At 46.5% G+C, this 24873-nt stretch overlaps 5 protein-coding genes across 5 annotated transcripts; 4 read left to right on the forward strand and 1 right to left on the reverse strand.

Annotated features, from left to right (window-relative positions):
• The first annotated feature begins 2126 nt into the window (after window positions 1-2126).
• On the forward strand, window positions 2127-3856 carry GGS25DRAFT_494287 (Spo7-domain-containing protein). The gene has a single exon (XM_049261338.1). It carries the CDS (start codon window positions 2479-2481, stop codon window positions 3730-3732), a length of 1254 nt encoding a protein of 417 aa, XP_049115483.1. The 5' UTR covers window positions 2127-2478; the 3' UTR covers window positions 3733-3856.
• A 380-nt stretch (window positions 3857-4236) lies between these two features.
• GGS25DRAFT_494290 (phosphatases II) lies at window positions 4237-6323 on the forward strand. Its single transcript, XM_049261339.1, has 2 exons — window positions 4237-4772; window positions 4883-6323. The coding sequence occupies exon 2, from the start codon at window positions 4955-4957 to the stop codon at window positions 5960-5962; it is 1008 nt and encodes a 335-aa protein (XP_049115484.1). The 5' UTR covers window positions 4237-4772; window positions 4883-4954; the 3' UTR covers window positions 5963-6323.
• Window positions 6324-10090: 3767 nt separating this feature from the next.
• GGS25DRAFT_522602 (P-loop containing nucleoside triphosphate hydrolase protein) lies at window positions 10091-15088 on the forward strand (the record flags this gene model as incomplete). Its single annotated transcript, XM_049264270.1, has 5 exons — window positions 10091-10510; window positions 10572-10598; window positions 10668-10767; window positions 10839-14802; window positions 14860-15088. 5 exons carry the CDS (start codon window positions 10091-10093, stop codon window positions 15086-15088), a joined length of 4740 nt encoding a protein of 1579 aa, XP_049115485.1.
• Window positions 15089-16257: 1169 nt separating this feature from the next.
• On the reverse strand, window positions 16258-19664 carry GGS25DRAFT_494297 (DHS-like NAD/FAD-binding domain-containing protein). Its single transcript, XM_049261340.1, has 2 exons — window positions 18468-19664; window positions 16258-18390 (listed from the first exon to the last, which is right to left on the reverse strand). Exons 1-2 carry the CDS (start codon window positions 18925-18927, stop codon window positions 16919-16921), a joined length of 1932 nt encoding a protein of 643 aa, XP_049115486.1. The 5' UTR covers window positions 18928-19664; the 3' UTR covers window positions 16258-16918.
• Window positions 19665-21330: 1666 nt separating this feature from the next.
• Window positions 21331-24744, forward strand: GGS25DRAFT_522604 (RNA polymerase II mediator complex subunit Sin4; the record flags this gene model as incomplete). Its single annotated transcript, XM_049264271.1, has 9 exons — window positions 21331-21512; window positions 21571-21925; window positions 21976-22240; window positions 22293-22738; window positions 22802-23021; window positions 23077-23193; window positions 23247-23360; window positions 23419-23700; window positions 23765-24744. The coding sequence occupies 9 exons, from the start codon at window positions 21331-21333 to the stop codon at window positions 24742-24744; spliced, it is 2961 nt and encodes a 986-aa protein (XP_049115487.1).
• Window positions 24745-24873: the final 129 nt, after the last annotated feature.

Below are 24873 nucleotides of genomic sequence, written 5' to 3' on the forward strand. Positions count from 1 at the left end.
TTTACACGTGGACGTTCATAAAAGATCGGGAATAATGGCTTCCAGGTTTGCACGGGAATGAGAAGAATGAGTTTGAAAAAAAAAAAGATTAGTGATAACTAACTTGATGACTATCAAAACGGGCTATAACTAGCTACTGACCTACTACATAGGCTAGTTGACGACTGTAGGTTAGTAGATTACGGCGACTACTGTACAGGCATGTACTGTATGTGACGGCCCGCAGCCTTTTATCCCACTTTCGTCTCTAAGCCTCGTCTAGTCGCGGCTAACTCGGCCTCCAAGTTATCTTCAAAAAAAAAAATATCAAGCTGTCAGCGACCCAATTCTAGCTCGGGAACGTCCTACGTCTGGGTGTCGCATGTATGCCAGAGTTCAACATTAGCATAATCGTTAAACGCCTAGGTAGGTATCATGCAATGCCGGTTTCCTAGCTTCTCCATGATCCCACTTGACTTCTTAGCATTGGCAGGAAGCTCGGAATCGTAAAGATGTGCGCGCTCAACTGCTAGCATTCGAATGACCCTCTCGAAGAAACTGAGGAAACCCTGAATCGATACCTATCCGAAATGATCGACGCGTGGAAGTTCGGTGGTTCTGTGGAACCCATCTAAACATCCGTGCAATGAATGACAAGACATAACTGAATTGGGGTAGTTCTGACTGGTCCAACGGACTCCAACCCGAAAAGTTCTCTGTAGCGTTGTCACGCGTGTGCAAGATCTTGGTCGACGAGGCTAGGCGAGTGGGGGTAAGGGGGGGTGTGATGTGGAGGTATATCTCCGTGAGCAAACTTCCACCCCACCAAGTTGAGACACATTTTGAGAAGAATGATGTCGAAAACAAGCCGTCGAGACTACCGTGCCGTGTTGTTATGGGCTCATCGAATACTCCAGGGACTTATGAGAAGACCATGCTCAAGACAGACTGTGAGACAAGTTCGCTTATTGAGGTCTTAGGGCTGTCGTAGGTTGGCCAAGAATCAACCCTGAACAAAGTCTGGTGCAGCCAAGTGGATTCAGGAATCCAGGGCCAATCTGAACGACATTTAAAAAAATCGTCGAGATTTTTCAGTCGTTTCTAAGATGGAGAGGTTTGTGCCTGATGGCAGTAAACCCAACCATCCTCATCGCATGAGGGCCTCATTAGAAAAGCATAGACCTCTTGCCTGGTTGAAATCCCCCAGGTAAGGTATCTGGATAGTTGATCTCAGGAGTGGCTGGCTTTGTGGCAGGCTTATTACAAGTTGGTGACTTGATAATATCCTTAATACACCGAGTATTAGGATGAAACGAGACGTATCTCTTGGAAACAGATTTTCCCGGGTCCATGGCTACGTGAGATAGAGGGTGATTTGGGAATAGTCTGTTGAATGAGAAGTGAGACAAATTTAATAATGAGATAACTTAGGTAAGTAGGTAGATTCAATATAAATTTATAGACGCATTCCTTGTGAGTGGTGTCTCGATTGAAGCTTCATTGTCATAAAATAGAAATTCTCCGAGGGCGAAGAGGTTCAATATATAGTAGACCGAGACTCGATACAGTACCTAGTAAGTAGCACAGCAGATGGATTTTCTTCCGATGATCTTCAATGTGGTACGTCAGTAGCTATTCCACCCATCAATGAGCTCTAGGGTCACATGCTATAAGAGGTTAATGCTCTGAGTTAGAGTGATCACGAGGTTTGGACCTAAGGGAGCTATTCGGAATCATGCAAGGCTAATGCCTATGAAGGATCGATGTTGGATGATTTGCTTGATCAAACGTATGTTTCAAGCCACTTGTACATTACGTACATGCATATAATATGTGCGTTGTTTCTTGTTTCTTGTTTCTAGAAGCCATATATTTACTTATGCAATTTGGTGTTGTGTAGTAACTATGTATTCGTTATCAATATTCAATGTTGAATGTTAATGATCGTCGATTTCTTTGAGGGGCACTTTACTAACCTTAGGTAATGTTGAGGGGTACCTACCCTAAGTACCTAGGTATCTGGAGTTCGGATAGTCCCGATAAGAGCTTAGATAGGCTGATAAGTTGGGCGCTATGACCATTTATGGTTCCATACAGCACCAGATTAGGTACCTAGCTTGAATCTTCCACTCACTACGACCCGCTGTGGGGACCTAAAGTTAGATGGATGTTAGCACTTCTCAATACCTAAATAAATTACTTGCAAGGCTTAAATAAAAATTAAGAACTTGAAGAACGTTGAAAAAAGTGACGAAGGGTTACAACACTCAATTCTTCTCTTAATGCTAGTTACAAGTTACAAGCTACTATATCCCATGACACCCGAATCTTTCCCTTTCACACAACAACAAGTTCCAATTGATACCTACTATCCATAGATGCACCGATAGCATTTACGTCGATTTGACGCGGGCTTACGACCCAAGCCGTCTGGTCTACTTCGTAACTAATTCGTACGTACTACATACAGTGGTCAACACACCGACTCGAAAAGAGACCATGACCGACAGCATCGATTCAATCGTCAAGGGCGCCCCTCAGCCTGGCCAAAATGTCAGATCCCCTCCCATAGGAACGAGCCCCATCGGCGTAGAGAAACCTGGCGATCCTTTAAAACATACTCCGAGTTCACCGTCCATGATCTACCTCAATATGCTGATTCTCGAAGCCTCGCTACGTTCCCAATATCTCGAACTCCGAGCTCGACGGCGTAAGCATACCTTCTTCCTAAGCCTACTGTGTCTTTGGCTGGCCGGGTTCGGATATGCACTCTTCTTCGCACCACGGGAAGATGGCAGTGGTGTTGGCGGATCAGTATACTGGGTTGTTGACATGACCGAGAAGGTATGCTTCATCAGTGGGATCTTTACAGGCATATTAGTATGGGCAACCGGCATATGGGAGCGAGGTATCAGATGGCCGCGGCGTTGGTTCAGCATCTGCAACCGAGGTTTACGGGGCTTCAACTGCAAATTAGTTGTCATTAAAAGATCATGGTGGGTTGAGCTCATGTCGCTTCTCGGTTTCTTCTTCACGTACGGCGCATTTTCTAGCAGGGCTGGACAATATCGCTTCGTGGAGCCTTCGTTATTACGGGAGGTTGATCGAGAGCTAAATCTGAATCGCAACGAACACCCCCAGCTTCCGTTCGTTGGCGCAGATGAGGAAAAAGGCGGTCACGAAGAGGATGTATCGCCAGGAGGAGACTATGTCAAGCTTTTGCTATGGGCCAAACCATTTTCACCAAACTTCCGGGAAAACTGGGAGCTCTACAGAAGCGAATACTGGGAGAGAGAAAACGAACGGCGAGCTTTACTGAGAACAAAATTAAAGACACGTGATAGACAAATGGCCAAACACCAAAACGGTTGGCTATGGTGGCTACCAGGACGGCCGAAGGTGGAAGAGAAGGCCCAAGTTCATGGGTTTAGCACAGGGGAAATGGAAAAGCCAGGTCATAGTCGGCCTCTTAGCATCGGGAAGGAGAACAAGCGCACTAGGAGTGGTAGTTTTCGGCGAAGTAGTAATTCGGGCGGATCGTCACGAAGTCCAACGCCTCCAGTAGATGCTGAAGAAGGTAGTCACAGCCGAAGAGGTAGCATGACCTCGAACACTCCAGGGGGAAGACGAAAAAAACATCTCACCACGGGATCTAGGTCAAAGAGGCCAGGGGTCGAGTCACGATCTGTGACACCAGAATTTCCATCGCCACTTGCTAGAGAGAGCAGTGTTGGTAGTAACGAGGCTTCATAATGACTGCCTACCTACTACTGGTAGGGAACCGGTTAGGTCAGGTGGTTTATTAGTCATCTTTTGATAGATTTAATCTACACAACCGATAACTATTCTTTGACATGAAATTCTTGGAGTTGTCAAACCCACTTTCAACTTTCGAAGGTTGAAGAAATGCTTCTATGGTTATGTATCTCTAAATGTGTCTGGATGCTACAAGTAAATGGCGGCTAATCTAGGTATTCATGGAATATTCTCGGTATTCTCTGTATCCTTTGTACCATGTTTATCGAGATTGGGTACTACCGTCTACATAGTAGTAGAGCTTCTAGCAGCCACGATCCAATTTGGCTATTGGCATCTCATACTTACCGTAACCTAAGAGCTTCATACTGCTACATACTCAGTACATGCATAGTGCCAATAGATGATCAGATGCAATTAGCACGTGCCTATATTATGTAGTATCAATACCTATGTAACTAGTTACTAGTTATCCGTGTATGTAAGCATTTAAAAGTGAACAAATACCTGAACCTTGGAAGGTTCGACGTGATGTCCATGTACCTACATTAGTTGGGTGTTGCCCCGCATCGCGTCCACCCATCGTACCTGCCTACTTAACATCACTGTATGTACAATACAATACATGCGCAGGTGAGTACATATTGTTGATGCAGTCAGAGCCTGCCGCAGTGCCGCCAGCCTAAGGTACAACTGGTACATAAGTAACTAAAGGTACTGTGTATTATTTAACGCACGCGCGTGTATACCCAGTACCTAGTTAGTACCTTAGGTAGATTATTGATGTTACCTCATACATAATTGTTAGCTCGGACTCCGTGATGCTTATTAGCAACAACGAACATTGAATCTTCAAATTCACAAAGCTACAACTACTACACCCGCAACTACTTACAGCAACTACTTACAGCAACCATTACTACTACAACCACAATAGCCTACCGCCCCCAGGCACACTCTTATCCTCACAACATTGATCATTCAGCACCATATCACTCAATGTTTTGTGCTCTCCCTTATCTTTGAATGCTCATATAGTTCGTATTCTCATTATAAGTCAGAACCCATCAGAACCCATCACCTATCACCCACCATTCCCCCCTCATCCAAGGGACAAAGAAAAATCAACGGTTACTGATCTTCACAGATCGTTCAATTATATCGCCAATACCTATATAAGGTATTCGCTATAGCCATATTTGTGAAGGCAAGGGATGAGATGCAGGCTATGGCTACCTCTGTCTCCCCAATGACTCCTCGCCGTAGTGCTAAGCCGGCTGCGCCTTATTCTACGCGCGCTCCAAGTCCTCCGCCTATTATCATACCTGCCCCGAGTCTACACGGTGCCCATAACCGTCTCAAGGTTGTGCCCAACTACGAAAAAGTTGATCCCGTCTCGCTCAGCATAGATGACATTGCTATCATCACTCAGAGCCACAAAGAACAGTTAACTAACGACTCCAACACTAACTGGTCCTATGAGAGCCGCCATGTCGCACAACCTATCCTTGACTACCTCTATCTCGGCCCCTTTAGCGTGGTCCGGAATAGAGAATGGCTGCGCGAAACCGGAATCACGATGCTTCTTGCCGCTCGAGATTCCCAGATGGCCAGCATTCGCCTGATGGCTGTTGACAAAGTTGCTGAAGAATTAGGCATCCAGGCAACATATGTCGATGTCTCGAACTACAATGAACTAATTCGCGCTTTCCCCACATCCGTTCGATCCATCAACGACCACTTGTTAAACGTCTTTCGTGGACAGCGTATCAGTGACGTGGATGTCCAAATTGGTGATGGCCAGATGGTGATCCCTTCCAACAATCTCCGACGCGCGAAGGTACTTGTGTTCTGCGAGACTGGAAACGACCGTTCCGCCGGTGTCGTTGTCGCCTATCTCATGTCTGCATTCGGAATGGACATGATCGAGGCCTGCCAGTTTGTTCACTACAAACGCTTTTGCGTGAGCTTGCACGATGACCTCAGACAGACGCTCAGATCATTCGAGGATATCCTTCGCGCACAACGTACTGTGCACCGCTATGAGCTTGAGAGCAGCACTAGCGGTGTCAGACGCCAGAAAAGGAGTATTGATGAGGCACAAGACCAAAACGAAGAGATGGGAGAAACCAATGAAAACACGGCAACAGATGAAGACCGCTTTGTGGGTCGCACTTTTGTTCCCTTCGTCGACGACAATGACAACTCCTTGCAAAATGGCTTGTAAAATACATATTCGCGCTCAATTTACGGTTCCGGAGGCATTGCACAATGGTACTTGGCAAGGTGGAATAAAAACGCAATAGGCTCAGGATAGCATGGTTACATAGGTGGTGTTACTTACTGCTAACTGCAACGGTCAGCAAAGGCGTTACTGGATGGCATATACCCCCACACACACAAGCACAATAATGGATTTCGGTCGATGGTCATTATAGGTGGAAGGAAAAACGCATGTTCTGATCGTTATGCGTTTTGTATCGATAGATGGATGCTGTGGCTGCACACTGGCAATCAAGAATGATGAGGATAGCCTCCTATTCTAAATTATGCTTCGGCAATGATAATTCGATGCTATCTGTATCCCGTTTCCAAGGTTTATGTGAACGTGATTGCATATCTACACTTTAAGGAACATGCATATATACTTACCCAGAGGGAAAACACATCGTTGGCCTTGAATTAGGATGAGTGCTGTTCGCTTCTAATATTCTCCTTTCTCTCCCTCTTTACTGTCAGGGCCCTTTTTCTTAGGTATGCTCTCTCCCATATGTTCAAGGAACAAGAAACCAGTCGAGATTTTGGAGTCTTTACAGCCCAGGATAAGGAGACATCAAGATTGAGCTAGACTATAACACCACGAGAAAGTTCGGGAAATAAAAAGAAAAAAGGGGGAAATGATGACCATTGTCTTGGCGTGTAGAGGGGTATGGCTCCTAGTGTAGCTATCTAATGGTTAGGGAAGTGAGTAACCTAGATGGATTAATCGTGTCCGAATCTTCGGCATGAAGTTCTACGATGATCTTGTGATTTAGATAGACATCAGTAATTCTCCGTGGTTCCCCTGCCTGGAGATTGGGGAACCGTGCTATGATGGAGGTAATATGGGATAAGCACGCAGTGTCCGTAATTCTCAGAGCATACTGGAATGAAGTCGTTCTTTCCCTTTGACCTGGCGCGTAGGGGGGAGGCTGAAATGATGTGGATGATGAGTGGTGCTGAACAAGAATTTGGTGGTGTTGTTGTGGCTAGGGTAGGTAATATAGTCTTCAACCTAGAGACCGACGGTTCGGGTGTAGTAGAAGTGACACGTGCTACTTGGAGGCATGCTAGCTTGTGATTACCTGCCCGTGGAGGCTTGAGGCACAGAACTTTGACCCTGCCATGGTAAGGAGTCGTTGGAAGGTCAGGGGGTGGGGGTGTTATGATACCTACTGTACCTAGACAGACGGGATATAATGATATAAGCTGTAGAAGGGGGGAATAGGTACTAGGATCGAATCTAGTACCTACCTAGGTACGGAAACCCGCTTTGAAGAGGTCGCACTGTCAAGCTCACGTTTGTTGCCGCTGCGCTTGACCAGGGGGCGTGTCCAGCGTATGACCTTCCGGTGGTGGCTTTCTCTAACCTCCTGTCATCCGAGTGCGTGTTAAGGGTCTGCCCGGACTACATACGGGGGCTAGATACCTAGAGAAAAGACATCTTACATGTATATGTAGGTACCTAGGTTCCATATCCGCCATACCTACATAGGTAGTCTTCCGGGCGATGTTCGAGACCCCCGCCCAGCAATGCTGTTGTCCTGCGTCTTCTAGGTTCTGTATTGTGACACCAACGATGCCCACCAGCTTTGAATGAGTACCTAGTAAAGTTGTGTATTTGCTAGTGTCACTACTAGATTAGTCTTGTTGGCCTGTTGGTCCGGACCGGACGATAGAGCCGTGTTAGGATGATTGTACAATGGTCTCCAAAGCGGCCTATATGGCATCCCATGTTAGTAGTTCATAGCATAAGGTTGTCACTCAGCTTTTGAGAAGACACTAGGTAGCTTAATATGGCATGATTTGGTTGGTAACTTAAAGGGGTAAGGGGGGTAAGGGGCATTCGGTTTAGGTTACCGTACCGTACTCTTTCTAAGCTGATCGAGCGAGACGTACGTGCCATTGATTACGGAAGATACTTTAAGTGGTAAACAGGAATTGACGGCTCTACTTTAATTATAAGGCTTCCTGGATACGATAAGCTTTACCTACCAATAGCCGCGCCATAGGCTGTAGGCTTGTAAGCTTCTACTACTTAATGCTTTCAGTAACCACCTCTCTTCTCCTAATACGCATAACTAGGTACCTCGGTAAATTCAAGATAAAGCGTAAAACAAGCCAGCTCAGACTGCTAGTTTCAACTTTCATACCAAGTCGCGGATGAGGTTGGTTGTTGTGTAGTAAGTATGAACTTTGTATTATGATGTTTTCTTGAGGTGAATTAGATCACATCTTCGTTACTAAAGGGATGGCATATAAGTTATCAAGGCCTAGTATACCTCAACAAGCTCTAGATACTTTATACCACTTCTCCCGTAAGTTGTAACTATTGAGCTGAGGGACGTGGTGACACTATCTACGAGCAAGTGATACCTAGGGGTAGGTAACACGAAGTAATTCCTTTATCCGCCATATTGAGTTACCTAGTAAGAAAGGTGAGTTGAATTGTTTGAGTACATATGTAGATAGCGTTGGTACCTAGACAAACGAGAATCAACATTGAACATTGTCATTATGATCAAAATTTTGATTTGGAGTCTCAATGTTCAAAGAAGTACTTGGCAAGCCACAGAAGCCACAGAAGCCACAAAGACCCCACATATCATGTCACTTAGTCATCATTAGTGATAGTATCCAGCCACCAACGTAGAAAAGACGTTGGTCGCCGGCCACGTATTCGACCCCAGTCAGAAGGGCAAACAAAGTTTTTGAGTCCCATGATCCTTGTGTTTTATCGGTGAAATCTGTGATGGCCTTTTTGGCATCGTTATCTATTATATTCCTATGAAATGATAGTATATACTACATACTACTAGTAGTACATACTATACCTGCCCGGATACATATATATATCAATAAGACTCACTTTCAGTTCCTTATTAGCATTTGTATCCACGCGTGTATAGCAAATATAAATATGGTATTGTACAGTGTGGTGACTGTGTTATGACATTGTGAATATTCGAGTTGAACTTTGGCCTCAAGGTTGGAAGGTGAGTGTGGCTTAGACAAACACCTTGAGTTTGGCTCGGTGTTTCTAGCCAGTGTCAAAGTACTGTGTAGGTACTACACCTATTGTGACAATGACATTTGTGTTCAATGTTACATGCCTCACTGACTTACACTTGAAGGTTTAGGTAGGTACATGTAGTAAATGTGTGGTAACTACATACTAGCAAACACTAGTAGTAGTTACACTACTAGGCAATTCGATAGATCGTGAGCATTGTCGCCTTAAGCACTGATGTCACAAACTTATACAGTACATAGTATGCACTAGCGTGGTCAAAAAGTAAGAAAAAGTAAGGTGCAATGGAGTCTGGGATTGAAGATTGCCTAGGTGAAGTTGAAGGCAGGAAGGTGCAACTGTGGCTTGTGGCTTAAGAATTTGGCGCTAAACTTATTTACTACTAGCGTTTTAAAAGCTGTCATGGTAGGTACCTCCCACCCTCCGTCCACTTTCAATGTTCCCCGACCACCAATTCTTCCAGGTCGATTTCCCGCCAGTTTCTCACCACTACTGCCCACAACACGCACCATACGGGGCCGCACCCGTTCTTCATCCACCCCATAGTCCCGTATCATATTGTTTTTATTCCTGTAAAGGACACTCAAGTTGATGATTCGTAAGTATCTAATTTCTATCCCAGCGCTCCTACCGTTGCTGGGCGAGGCTGGACTTCTGTCACTCGGCCCTGTACTTGACATCCGAATCCATCTCAAAGACACGCACACGCGACCTTGCTATGGCTTCTTCCATCACGTCTGAGCTTCTCGGACGTGAGTATATAGATGGAATTCCCCGTCTTTGGTTTGTTGGACGCGTTGACGCCTTCTCGCCCGTCACCTCCACACCCATCGACTGCAATTCCTGTTTTCATCATCTATCAGCCTTGTCTTCATCAAAAATCATCACCTGAGATGCGCCAGAGCCATTGTCAAACCCATCTCCTGTATTTAGTAGCTATTTGCTGCGTTATCTTGATCGCTGCTCTCAGCGCTATCTACCAACCCTATATACGTGTAGCTTTCCAACTGTGAAAAACTGCTAACCTTGTCGTCACGTAGTGGTCAGGCGTGTCCAATACCAAAAATGTCGAGCTCGCCCGAGCCCAGCTCTGTCAACGGTCATATGTCACCGGAGACGGGAGCTTGTACTAGAATAATCCTTAATGACCGTGTCAGCGAGAGCGACTTATCAGACATGAACGAGAATGCCGCTTCCCAGGCTTCTTCTTCCTCATCCCCCGTCCAAAACGAATACTCCCAAGATGCCGAGCAAGACCACGAATCTCCCGGTGGTGCCGAGTCCAGCGATAATGGAGAACCTGTAAATGCCTCAGATGATGCAGACTTTGACATGGAAGATAGCCCTGCTCCTTCCCAGAGTGACGCGCCTCAAGACGATAGATCAACCTCCAACAGCTCTCGACGTGCCCCTAAAAGAAAAGCTGGCGTAGGTGAAGATGAATATATTCGAGAGAACCCCGAACTTTATGGATTGAGAAGAAGCGTAGGCATAACCACACGTGATATTTGATCTTGATAAGCCTTTACTGACTTGCTCTTATTAGTCTCGCCCTACGAAGCAACCGAAGATTGTAGGTTCACTTGACTGCTCCAACAGTCGATTAACATTACCAATATGATGCTAATGCATCTATCTATAGGTTGAGTCTGATGAAGAAGAAGAGGAAGATTCTGAATCTGATATCGTTCCTGCAAACCGCCGAACGAAGAAGCTCCGTGTGGAGCCCGTCTCGCGACAATGTGAGTTGACTCTTTGTACATCTCTACAAATCGGCGGTGCCATTCCAAGACTTACAAATCACATCATACAGCTTCCAAACGAGGGACACCTGCCAGACAAACTGCGGCCGATGAATCAGACTCCGATACCTACGGCGGAGCTCGCGCTCGGCTACTTATTAAGAAAGTTCGTCGCCAACAAGCCCAACCTCAGTCCCTATTGTATGCTGAGAAGCGATGGTCAAACCGACGAGCTGCTCAACAAGTCCAGACTTATCATGAAAGTGACATTGATGAGGAAGATGAGAGCGAGCTCACGCCCAACCAATGGCCCGGCGAGGAAACTGGCACGGACAATCAGTACATTGAAAAAGTTGTCGGACATCGCGTCATTGATGGTGGCGAGATGACTCAGGACGCGACCCGCGACGATTTTGAATACAATATCAAATGGCAAGGTAAATCCTACCTTCATAACACGTGGGATACATTGGAGATTCTTCGTGGGTATCGTGGATTCCGCAAGCTTGAGAATTACTATAGGCGTACTATTGAGTACGAGCTGGACCTCAAGTTTGGCGGTGATGACATACCACCAGAGACCCGAGAACAATACATGCTCGACAAGGAACGCGAACACGATGCTTTAGAGGATTATACCAAAGTTGAGCGAATTGTTGCCCAGCGAAGCGGTGAGGAGGGAAGAGAGTACTTCGTCAAATGGAAGGGGTTGACCTACGAGCATTGCACATGGGAAGAGACTGATACTATCTCCGAGGCTGCGGAAGACAAGATTGAACAGTTCCTCGATCGTCAGTCAAGGTCCTGGACGTCGGACAAATACGAGTCCAATCCTACAACACGAAGCAAGTTCATAAAGATGGATCAACAACCAAGCTACATCCAAGGTGGCGAGTTGAGAGGTTTCCAGCTTACAGGATTGAACTTTCTGGCTCTCAATTGGTGTCGGGCGAACAATGTCATTCTGGCCGATGAAATGGGCCTCGGAAAGACTGTTCAGACCGTGTCATTCTTGAGTTGGCTACGCAATGAGCGCAAGCAAGAAGGACCGTTCCTAGTTGTTGCACCACTAAGTGTTATTCCTGCTTGGTGTGATACTTTCAACCTATGGACTCCGGATCTTAACTATGTTGTTTACCTCGGCAATGCTGAGGCGCGAAGTACAATCCGGGACCATGAACTCATGTTCAACGGCAATCCCAAGAAGCACAAATTTAATGTCCTGGTCACCTCCTACGAATACATTCTCATGGACGCAGATTTCTTGAGAACCATTAAGTGGCAGGCGCTAGCTGTTGACGAGGCCCATCGTTTAAAGAACAAGGAGGCCAAGCTTTACGCGGAGCTTGTTAGTTTCGGTGCCCCTGCCAGAGTTCTGATCACTGGCACACCGATTCAGAATAACTTGGCAGAACTATCCTCACTCCTTGACTTCTTGAATCCTGGCAAGGTTCAAATAGACGAGGACTTGGACACCCTAGCTGCTGTGGATGCTCAAGCAAAACTTCAAGATCTGCATGCCGCTATTTCACCCTTTATTCTGCGCAGAACCAAGGAGACGGTCGAGTCAGACCTTCCACCCAAGACCGAGAAGATCATTCGTGTAGAGCTCTCAGATGTTCAGCTTGAGTACTACAAGAACATTCTTACTCGGAACTACGCCGCTCTCAACGAGGGCAACAACGGGCAAAAGTCGTCCTTGTTAAATATTGTCATGGAACTGAAGAAGGTCAGCAACCATCCGTATATGTTTCCTGGCGCTGAAGAGAAGGTCCTCAATGGCAGCGAACGTCGCGAAGATCAAATCAAGGGTCTCATTGCTAGCAGTGGGAAAATGATGTTACTTGATCAGTTGCTTGCGAAGCTGAAAAAGGATAACCACCGTGTTCTCATCTTTAGCCAAATGGTAAAGGTACTTGACATACTTGGCGACTACCTTCGTCTGCGTGGTTATCAGTTCCAGCGACTTGACGGCACTATAGGCGCCGGCCCGAGACGCCTAGCCATCAATCATTTCAATGCAGACGAAAGTTCCGATTTCTGCTTCCTACTCTCCACCAGAGCCGGTGGCTTGGGTATCAATCTGATGACTGCCGATACTGTCATCATTTTCGACTCGGACTGGAATCCACAGGCAGATCTTCAGGCTATGGCAAGAGCTCATCGTATTGGTCAGAAGAAGCCTGTCACTGTCTACCGCCTTGTCTCTAAAGAGACCATCGAAGAAGAAGTCCTCGAGCGAGCTCGGAACAAGCTTTTACTCGAGTATCTTGCCATCCAAGCTGGTGTCACAGACGACGGAAAGGCATTCAGGGAGGAGTTCAGACAGAAGGGTCTCCGGATCGACGAAGCCAAGTCAGCAGATGATATTCAATGGGTGCTAAAAATGCGATCCCAGAAGATGTTCGAGCAATCTGGCAACCAAGAGAGGCTAGAGCAACTTGATATCGACTCGATTCTTGAGAATGCAGAAGTTACCAAGACCAAGGTTGATGACAAAATGAACCTGAGCACTGGTGGTATCGACTGGGACAACTTCATGCAGTACACTGATGTTAAGGTTGATGACCTAAATCTTGACTGGGACCAGATTATACCAGCAGACCAGCTAGCAGCGATCAGGGCTGACGAAGACAAGAAGAAAGAAGAGGAATATCTCGCAAAAGAAGTGGAGGCCAACGCTCCACGCCGTGCAGCCTTGAAGAGCTCGAGATCCAATGGTGACTCTGAAAGAGCCGAACGAATTGCGAAGAAACGAGAGCGTGAGCAACAAAAGCAGGACCGTCTCGAGGAACAGCGGGCCATGCTCTCGGATCCTCGTCGGCCGCTGAATGAGAAAGAAACTCGAAATCTCATCCGAGCCTTTATGCGATACGGCTTTATTGAAGATCGTCCGGACGAGCTACTACGTGATGCACGGTTGAGCGATCGGGATCGAGACTTCATCAGAGAAATGCTTCAGGATCTCGTCGATATGTCTCGGGAGGCGGTCGAGAAGAACAATGAAGAGATCCGAAACCAGGAGCAGCAGACGCAGAAAAAGCTGACCAAGAAGGACATTAAGGCAGTGATGTTTGATTTTGGCGAGGTTAAAAAGATCAATGCCGAGACTATCCTTGATCGTCCGCCACAGCTACGTCTCTTGCGGCGTGTCCTGAATGAATTACCGGACTTTCGAACGTTCCGTCTTCCAGATGCCACCAAAGCAGCACATTATAGCTGTGAATGGGGTTCTAAAGAGGATGGGATGCTTCTCATTGGAATTGATCGATATGGCTTCGGCGCCTGGCAACAGATTCGCGACGATAGAGAACTCGGTATGCAAGACAAGTTCTTCTTGGAGGAGCATCGTATCGAGAAGAAGCAGGAGAGAGAGCACGGCGAGAGCAAGGGCGCAAAGGCCCCCGGAGCTGTCCATCTTGTCCGTCGCGCAGAATATCTGTTGTCGGTTCTTACGTCGATTCATTCGGATGATGTCAATGCCCAAAAGATTGTCGAAAACCACCATCGCAACAACAAGAAAAATACCCATGGGATGTCTAATGGTCACCGCCGTCCCGAGAAAGGTGGATCTATCTCTGCCTCGCCTGCTCCCCAAAGTGCAAAGAAGGCATCGCATCGCGATAGGGAAAACGACCGTTCTCATTCCCGTGGGGACCACCATCGCTCCCGTAGCAGTATTGGGGAAAGCGGCACGCCGCGACCAGATGCGAAGCGAAAGCATGGCGGTGAGGTAGATGATCGTCGACACAAGCACCGCCGAGTTGAAGAACTCCGTAGATCTGATGTCAACCTCCAGCAAGCTGAAGACGACGATGACGAGAGAAATGCACCTGTTATCCAAGCGCTCATGCAGCCTATATGGACACACGTCGAAAAGGTTGAATCATGTACCAAGGCAAACATACCGGTTGCCAAGGCTAGAGCTAAGGTTCTCAAGTCTGAAATAACCGCTATTGGTGATTTTATCGAAGGCCTCCATAAGTCATCAGGCTTATCACTTGACCAACTGGAGGAGCTGAAACCCAAACTTTGGTATGTAACGGTCGTACATTAGTTATAGTAACGAAAATTAAGCTAACTATATCGTAGGAGATTCATTTCTAAGAGAATACCGGCCTCCGAGAAGCAATCCTCCAATAAACCAGAAAAGGATAAATCTGTGTCGCAGTCCTCCGGTATGACTGGCCCGCGTTTAGCGGCATTATACCAGCAACTGAAAGAATCGGACAAGAACGGCAGTGTCCAGAAGCCGAAGAGTACTAGCACGACTCTTGTTAACGGAGCCCCTCGCAATGAGTCGTCTAAGGCTATCAAGTAACGACACTATCGGGAATCCCTGAAGACCCCGCCGACCATGGGGCATAGGCCATTTGGCCAATCTATTATATTGCATTGTATGGCGTTACGGTTTGGCATCTTAGACAGGCGAGGTTGGAGTCGACGAAATCATACCCAACAAAAAGCATCAACGTTACAGGACACCAGGAGTTCCATGGTCGGCACGGCTAACTATCTCCGTCTTGTCTATATCCATAGGCCCCTGATCTTGATGACCATCAGGGTACTCTAGAAGGGGGAGCAAAGAAAGAGAAGTGGAGAGAGGAGGCAGAGTTATAAAATCGAGTTTTTAGTATGGTTTGGGCACCATTCCTGCCGTACCCCGTACGCGATCCCATAGGTCTACTAGGCCTCTGATTCATACGATTCAGTGACTTGGTGTCTTCCCATCTAGAGAGAATAATGGAGTTATGGGATATGCGAGTTACCTATGGACAGGTCTATAATATGAACAGCCTTGCAGAGAATCGTCAAGTCGTTTTGCGGCGGCACGAGGCTTTTCACCTTACTCCTCGGGGGGGTCGGCTTTAAGGGGGCTAAGTAGATGACAACGATCTAGTTAATTTTCTACCGCTCGTTAGCTCTTAAAACTAGGTAGGTAGATTACCTTATGTACCCTACCTAGATACTTACAGTTCGTCTGAAAAGGTGTGTGTGTGTCAAATGGAAGTTATTATTAATATGGAAATGAAAATACCTAACCTAATGCATTGCCTTCGGGCACGTGACTTGATAACCTCTTTACTCTTTCTCCTCCCCCTTATGTATGTAGGTGATGTCGAAGTAGGCACCGGTGTGATGCGCCACCTTGCTAGGTAGGTACCTATGTAGGTAGATAGATAAACTTACATGATGCGCAGGTGGTACTGTAAAATATAGAAGTTGAGTAGGTAACCTAGATTATATATATGTACGAATGTACGTAGGCCTAACACGTAAGTAACCCGGCCACGTGGCGTAAAGACACCGCTAACCTAGGTTAGTTCCTGCTGTGGTACTGGAGGTGACTGACTGACTGACTGACTCTTACCACCTGGAGCCCTGGAGGGGGGGAGGGGGGGAGGGGGGAATCTACGGTGAAAATGTTAAAATGTTTGAATACATTAGGTTAGGTGCTTAGGAGGTAGCTAGGTATGTATATGTAAAATGTAAAATGCAATAGTTTTTATTTCGAGGGTCTTGTAATTATTCTATACGTGGATTTAGGTAGTTGGCAGGCAGGTAGGTGAGAGAGAAATAGCAGGGTAAGGGGTAAGGGGTATTTTGTATTAATTTCACCTTCTATGCTCTGCTCTGGCCACGGCCACCTACTACGTACCTAGGTAGGTAGTTTTGATTTCCCCCTAGCTATTATATCGCCATGTCTTTCAAAACTGTTATTGAATGTCTGGCTACCTAGGTAGCTAGCTAGCTACTTAGTTACCTAATTACCAACTCACTGCCTGGGTCAAGCAATGCAAAGCAAAGCAAAGGATAACGTAGTCATGATTCCATGATCACCTACGGTCAGGTTACACGCATGTTGGCACGTTCCTTAATTAGGTCATGCATGAGAGTGCAATGAATGTGAAGAAATCATGGCCAACAGTCTCCGCGTAACCCATCATGATACGCTCCTTCTAGCTCCAGTTGTCCGATCCCATATGCCGCCGTTCTGTGAGTGTCCTGGGAAGAGCCTATCCGGAAGCCCCCTCTATGCAATAGTCTATTCCCGGCGCATGCTGCAAAGTATGTGTTGAAATAATATGTACAAGTTGTCATTAAGGCGTTTATTGTGACTAGCAGATAGAGTTGGGTCCCTAAGATCCAACTAGTCGATGAGGGACGCGAAGCCTCGGGGTTTAGACGTAGGAGAAATCGTGCCGGGAGAAACATGTGTAGTATGTTGTGTTGGGGTAGTGGGTACTGCCAGCTCGACATTTTTCTGGCCTTCCGTAGGCTTTTCAGCAGCTTTTCCTCTTGGGCGTAATGAGAATTCCTCCCGCATGACAGCTCGAGGGGATGGAATAGTCGGTTCAGGTTCAGTTTCGTACTCGCGTTTGGCGGGAATTTTATTTATAGGGGCGGTCGTCGATGTTTTGGTAGCTTTGAACGTGTTGTTGATCGTGACCTTAGAAAGCTTCTTCGGCTCCGTCTGCTTGCTCTTCCTAGGCTTTCGCTGTGCTGCCTTCTTGGCCTTCGGGCCCGAGCTACTATCTCTAGAACTGTCTAGGCCGATGAAAGCGAGCTTACTCTGCTTCTGTTGTGGCTTGGCCGTGGGCAGGGCTGCTCGTACCTTGGGACTAGCAGAAGGTGTCGGCATGCCCTGGACGTTCTGAATAGACTGTGGCTTGGCTTCGACAGGCGAGCTGTCACGTGACTCCTGCTTTACCGACAAATTTCCTCTGGGTGCAGTCTTCCGAATCTCAACCTCAAGCTTGATACCGCGTAGATTTTGCTCATATTTCTTCTCATCAACAGCCACAGTATCTTCAATGCTTTCATCATAATGAGGAAGATGTACCAGCGATGCGACATCGTCGCATTTACCTTTGACTACTATATCCCAGCAGTTCTTCAGGTCGGCGCCGGTTGGTTCAGGCTCTAGATTGATCCAGGCAGTCATACCATCCTTTCGCCCTCTTGTTACACGGCACATATCTTTGACCATGTTACGTACACCGGGGATCTTCATGCTGGTGCCGACAACTAGAACGGCGTCCGGTCGGGCTCGAATGTCGGCTCGGACGACATTAGCGATGGATTCCTCATCGGGGTTGTACTCATTGTAGAGAACCATTCGCGGTCGCAGTCTTCCAATACCATGGCTGCGCTTTCCAGCATGAGATGTGCGTACGTTGTCGGTTTCTTCGCATCCCTTGCAAAGGGGTGCTTCAGGGCCTTCGAACAACGAGCCGTCGAAATCGCTGATATCGCTGCATTTAGAGCACACCATCTTGGCCAAACCGCCATGCAACTGAATAGTCTTGGGCCATGGTCCTTTAACGTTCAGGGGAACAGTCGTAGCAAGAGGTGGCATAGACGTATCAAGACCGTCAACGTTCTGGGTATAGAGACGTAGCAGGCGACCTTCCTTGGCGAGTGAGGCAATCAAATGGTGAAACGGGGTAGGCTCCGCATTCTTCGTAAGGTGCGATAGATCCCGAACCATTGTATGAAAGGACGAGGTGGTGGAGTCATGTTTATAGACAGAAGCGTCGAACAGGTGCTTGCCAGAACCTTTGAGTCCGTGCTCTTTAGGTAGCGTCGCGAAGAGACCTTTGGACGATCGGAAATCGGGAACTGAGAAAAAAGAAGAAAAAGGTGCAATTAGCACGTGAGTTAAAATACAAAAGGCATTTTAGAGGGGAAATACATACTTCCTGCAGAGACCGAGATTCCAGCGCCGGCAATTATCACAATTTTCTTCTTCTTGCGTAGTAGACTGGTCAGTTGTTCTAGTAACCGCTCATCCTTCTCGCTCTGTTCTGAAGCGGCTTTCAGATCAAGAAACTCAGTAGTACGGGGTTTGCGCTCGACACGGCGGCGCTTAGCAGGTGGAGGGCCATCAGGATTCACTGTGATCTCGTTCTCGACAGAGACTTGGTCTGGGGGCTTCATTGGCGATGCGCAGCCTGAAGAGGCAATAGTAGACGGCGGGGAAGGTAATCGGGTTGGATCATAAGAAAGAGATGTTCGTGGTGATATGGTAGGCGACCTTGAAAGTATGGACAGAGGTGAAGAAGGTGGGTCGGAGGGAGGAGGGTCTGAAAGATCCGAGATTGATGAGAGCGACGAAGTATCTGGATCCATTGTGTGGGGTCGTTCTATGACAATCATGCGAAAGTAAGGCAAGTGCGGTTGAAAGAAGAAGGGGAAAAGTCAGTTAGGTAGGTAGGCAGGTACTGGGATATGTCCTTGGTATCTCCTGCCTTAAGTAGGTAGAGTAGGTAGAATAGGTAGAATAAATGAGGAATGAGTCGCCGCAAAAAAATAAAATAAAATAAAATAAAAAATGGTTTGACAGTTTGTGCTGGCGGTCAGTCACTTATTCAACCCTATCTAGGTATTCTTCAATAGAAAGCAGCTAGAGCCAGTGACTTGCAGTAATGATGAATGCGACAGCGAAATAGCAATGAGTTAAGACGAGATCCTCATGCCATAATTCGGTATCAATTGCATTACCTGCCTAAGACAAATGCAAATGATACGTAGTATAATATCCCAAGTCGTAAAATTAAATCATAAAATCATATGAATTTGGCACTATAGATAAGCGGTAGCATTTCTATATTGCTGTCGTGAGCAAATCTCAATTCTTGTTCTGGTGCGGCGGCCTTTGTAGAAGTGGGCGGTGGATGTCTAGGTTTGTTTAGTTTAGGTGAGGTTGAGTGAGGTTAAGTGAGAACATTGAATAAGAGGACGTGTGAGAATGAGGTAAGGCGGAAAATGGAAAAATGGCCTGGGTCCTTTATGGATCCTTTTTGGGAACTTGGGAACTTGGGAACTTGGGAGGATAGAGCGACCTTTTAGTAGGGCGAGCAAGGCACTACCTACCTCCTCCACCTCCTCCCACTTCCTTCCTGCTTTATTCTACTTTCGCTTAAAATCCACCAACAAGTCAGTCAAGTCATCAAGTCAGGCTGTGTGTAAGTGCTAACTTTAAACTTGATAATTATGGGTTATGGATTACGGGCTACGGGCTACGGGCTACAGGTCACAGGTTACAATTATAGCCCTGGGCTGGAGGTGTTCAAACAATCCATGGATGTTAGCAACATTGAACTTCAATGTTAGCATTCCCTTGAAAGTACTTGTACATTAAATAGGTAGCTAAAACTTATATGCACTATCAGTAAATGCTGTCCAAGTCCAACAATAGTTCCATATTCTACGGAAAATGTTGTACGGAAAACCTCCCTTTTCACAGCAAGCTTTCCCCTCTTTCCGCGGTTTGCTAGGTACTGTACCTACGATCCTATATATACTATGTTATATTCAATGCTAGCCTTGTTAGCCTTTTTAGGTCTTTGCTTGATTGCATACGTATATAAAAATTTCTCGTCTACAACTATTTCATACTCAAACGTCGGGACTCGGTAGAAGGTAGGCATTACTTAATAATAGGCATAGTATTCAAGTTATTTGTTGATGAGACTCCACCTTCAATGTTTAATGTTTTCTTATGGATGGGCATCCTTGCATCAACTGTTATAATCGAATCAGCCTGACTCATCCATAACTGAAACGGCCCTCTGGGTCAACGCAATTGGATGGAAACGGCAAGTAATTGATTTATATATCTACCCACACTTATTACTTATGATTTACATATGTACCTAACCTAGTAGGTGTCTATTAAAAGAATTGAAGAAAAAGGTAGATAATACACACGGAAAAATGTCGACCAGTTTTAATCCCCATCCTTGTTCTGGTTGCTCTGCCGTTGCCAGGGATGCCAGGGATAGAATTGGTATGTGGGCTTTTGACTTGAGGCTAATAACATTGAAGATTTAAAGATTTTAGCTAAACAATTTATTTTACGCTAGTATCAAAAGGGCTGAGAGTTGGGATAAGTACCCAAGTACCAAGCTAAAACCCCAAGCTTGAACATTTTAATGTTGAAGTTGAAGCTTCAAGGTTCCAATGTCTTCACATGTACATACGTACATTGAACGCACCCCGGCCCCATGGCACCTAGCAGCCCTAGTACATCCATACATGTAGGTGCAAGCTAGGGTCCTGTACCTGGACATCGGAGTGTGTCTTCAAGAGTTCTTACTGGTGCCATGGATATGATTGGCAAGCACTGTGCACAGACCATAAAATTACAGTCTGGTAGGTACAGTACACTGAGTACCTAGTACACAGTAGGTATGCATCAGCTTTGCCTTGTGCAAGGCAATTACCAGCCAACCAACCATTCAACATCATGTGAATCACGGCTTCGATCATAGCTGGAGGCGTCAAAGAAATAAATATTAATTTATTCCATTCTGATTTTTGCTCTTTCCTTAAGGTCAAGACTACGGCGCTTAAAAAGGTTTTCTAATTTTCCCATACTTTTCCTTTCCTTTTCAATACACCGGATCTTGAAATATAGGTATTCATATCTCACATGGCTACCTATATAGCTAGATGACTTATCCAAAATATACTTGAACTCTAGACTATAAGCAATATCATAGTCCATCTTCAACGTACAATCAAGTAATATCCTTGATCACGAAGTCCATTTTCCAAATGGCAGCTGGCAAGATGCCTCTCATTCTCGATAATCCTATGGGCGGAGAGGCCATGCAAGTCGACTTGGACGACGTTGATGATCTATTCGGAGATGGGACAGCCCTCACTCTACCATCACGACCTCCAAGCAAACGCCTGAGACAAAGGCTAGATGACCTCCGTGTGAGAGGCTGCTGCCAGTAATTCCTCATCCTTTCCTGCCATTGTTCAACCTAGTCGCTAACCGCTTCTTGAAAGGGGAATTGCCTGGTCTAAGGGAGGCACCATAGCATCTATTTCATCCGATGGCCAACAGCTGCAGTTGAGATATATACACGCGCAGAGTAAAGATGCCACCTTTGTCTTAAGCGAACCCAATTCCATATCACCATGGGGGAATCTTCCAGCCGGACCCCTCGTTCATCTCAGCTGGGGTCCCTCCAACACGGAGCTCGCTGTCATCGACGCCGTAGGAAGAGTCCTGATTCTCAACTTCAGCGTAAATCTCAACCGTCCCTCGCTCTCTAGAAAGTGGGACGGAGATTCCCTTGACGATTTACAAGCCATTGTTGGTACCTATTGGCTACAGAGTACTCCAGTACCAAACCCAAGAGTAGGTTTGATAGATCTTGCTCACCGCGTTCAGTGCTGAAAAGTATCCAGTCCCCTCCATATGTCCCATGCTATGCGCCAGCCGTCAGAAGTGGCAATTCAAATAACTACAACTTCGGGATGTCCCCGATCATCAGCACCGGCCCTTGGCACCCGCATCCTAACAAATCTGCCTTGATTTGTGTCACTACGACCGGTATTCTCAAGATGTTCTGGAGCCAGAATAATGGCAGAATTGAAGAGACAACGCTGGAACTTGAGAATGTTACTTTGGCAGATGATCTAGTGACCCATGCCTCGGTGTGCTCAGACAGAAGTAAGTTGATCAAGAATACCCAGATTTGGTATGTTATTCGCTAACTGAACAGCAAAAACTCTCATGATCTGTATGGCAACTGCATCGAAGCAACTGCGAATTGTCCAGGTCGGCATTAATTGGGGTATTCCCAAAACCGAGGGCGCACAAAATGCACCACCTGGGAGTCACCAGTTAAGTCCCACGCTTACGAAAAGACATGTAGCAGTTGCTAGCTGGTTCCAACCGAGCTCTAACGTATCACACCTTGATTCATCTATGACGAAACTTACACATATTGAATTGTTGCCTGCTATACTCAACAGTTCAACTAAAGAGTGGTCGCCTGTCATGGTCTTGACAGTGCGATCTCTCATACCGGAACCAAACTCACCCTATGCACAAGAGGTCCAAAGCATCATTGATCGGTGGGAACTATTATCCGATCAACAGCAGACGCTTCACCCAGCCTTTACCCAACTTGGTGCTAGGAGAAACAGTGTTGGATCTTCACCGCCGGTAAGGATGATTCTGCCTTTCTTCTCGTGTTTGAAAACATTTATATGTTGACACATATTTTAGAATGGCGGTAGACTTAAGAAACTCGACTCTGTAGTCGTTAACAAGATCGTGATCGGTGTTAACCCTGTTAACTTTTCGAGAGCTCTTTGCTTCAGTTACCACGACGGCAGCGTAGAATATCGAGATCGGTTCACCATGGCCGAATTATACCGAGAGCCTAACTTAGACCGCATCAACTCAATTTTTGACGTTGGTTTCTCTCAAGCCGGAGACTCGTCATGTAAGTTGTGTCCCGAAAGACTTGCTTCTTATACTTACAGCTTACGATAATTCAGGTCTCCAAGTGGCCTTTTCACCCACAAATTTTTCCTTAGTTCAGATTTGCGAGGATGGCCAAGTCAAATGGCACAGCATAAATTACACTCTAGCAGATCTTGAGTCTATGACTGACGGTACATATTCGCTGCCCATTTACTCATAACATCGCCCACTGACATTTACGCAGCTCAAGTGTCTGCTCTTGTCGCTTGTTTTACCATTTCGACTGCCCAGGCCGCTTCTCAAAGCGTAAATATCGACGATATTTTAGCTGTCGCTCGGAAATTCGTTGGCAAGGACGGTAAGACTTACGGATAGTCGCTATTCCACAGAAGACCATCAAACTAACATTTCCTTAGCTTTTGCGGTTGAGTGGGTGAAAACTATGGTACAAATGATGAAGATCACTGTCGACTACACAGAAGATGCTCCCCATGACCATCTCATTAAGAATAGCATTCTACAGATGTGCCTTAGTGTCACTAACAATCTTGGTTGGAGAGGCGATTTCCAGCCACGGCAAACCTGGGGGAAGTTATCTATGATAGCCCTTAACCTACGCAACATAGTCATCATGATCACGCTTTCGAGTAATTCCATAAACCACAACAAGACTACCATGACACCACTTGATGAACCTGGTAAGTTCATAATCCCTATTTGAAACTTGAAGACGTCTGTGTATCTAACATGGTCATCGTTTAGATGTTGTCAATGCTTTGGCCGGCTGTGTCAAGTGGTCGACTGATCTGCTTTGCTGGCTGTGCGACTCCTTGTTTTGTCTATTGGATGACGCCAAGTTCATGAGTCTCTTAAAGCAGCCTCAGTTGGCAAACATGACGGCGTATTTACACTCAAAAAATGAAGTCGCCTTGCATTTAGTATTATGTTCAGCAACACGCGGTCTTCTCTCGGCAGTGTGTCGCCGAATTTGGCTCCTCGACTCGTTTTCTACTCGTGCAATCACCTGGTATGAAAACCGCGAGAAGGCTAACGCAAATGCCGCCCCCGAGCCTCGGGCTACCGCTCACCCAGCTCTATATGCAGCATACCAGAGAGTGCGGCGGTACACTTCATCCTCGCTCATTAAGGCCGATGAATTTGACAAGCTGCTGAATAGCCTTAGTGCTGAAGTTCGGTCAGCTTATAGCGAATCGCTTGCGGTACTTGGAGAGCAAGCTGCTAGAGCTGCAAATAACAGTCAGTCGCAGCAAGGCCAGAATCCCAATCGACCTGATGTGTCCCAAGAGGCCATTGCCCGCGGGCGTCAACACTGCGAGTTAGGCATGCTTGTAGTGCAAGCACCGCCACCATCCTTCGTCTCTGTCGTCGACAAGTTCTTCGACAAAGACTTGCGGGAATTCCGTGCGCATGTCAACGTAGCCAAGCTATATTTCGCCGACTATTCAATCCTGGAAATCAACGACAGCCCGCGCAGTCTGCAGAAAAGGAGGGCAAGAGGCACCAGAGTAGACCTCTTCAAGAGGATTGAGATATCGAGGAAACCAAGCACTGCCAATGCCAAGCCTCCAGCATGGAGATCTTGTGCTAGGTGTGCCAGCGTCATGGAGGACCTTTCCATGATAAATAATAAGCCGGGTCTCATGTTTCTACTGCGTCAACAAACCCACTGCTCATGTGGGGGGCGTATGGCGTTATTACAGGAAACGCGAGCATCCCACTAAAGGTGACTGACTCAGCGCCTCAAAATGGTGGCTATCATGATACCCCCTTACCGTGCTTACCGCTATACCATGGGTGTTAAACTATACGGATCGGGTTACTTCCAAGGAGCCTCTCGGGAGGAGCTGACC

Source organism: Hypoxylon fragiforme, assembly GCF_022984875.1.
Source record: "Hypoxylon fragiforme strain CBS 206.31 chromosome Unknown GGS25scaffold_6, whole genome shotgun sequence".
Lineage (NCBI taxonomy): Eukaryota > Fungi > Ascomycota > Sordariomycetes > Xylariales > Hypoxylaceae > Hypoxylon > Hypoxylon fragiforme.

Excerpts from the sequence above, each read along its gene's own strand:
- GGS25DRAFT_494287 (XM_049261338.1), top strand. The coding sequence starts at position 2,479 with ATGACCGACAGCATCGATTCAATCGTCAAGGGCGCCCCTCAGCCTGGC.
- GGS25DRAFT_494290 (XM_049261339.1), top strand. The coding sequence starts at position 4,955 with ATGCAGGCTATGGCTACCTCTGTCTCCCCAATGACTCCTCGCCGTAGT.
- GGS25DRAFT_494297 (XM_049261340.1), bottom strand. The coding sequence starts at position 18,927 with ATGATTGTCATAGAACGACCCCACACAATGGATCCAGATACTTCGTCG. Across the intron at positions 18,391-18,467 it reads AATCTCGGTCTCTGCAGGAA|TTCCCGATTTCCGATCGTCC; the intron begins GTATGTATTTCC and ends CTTTTTTCTCAG.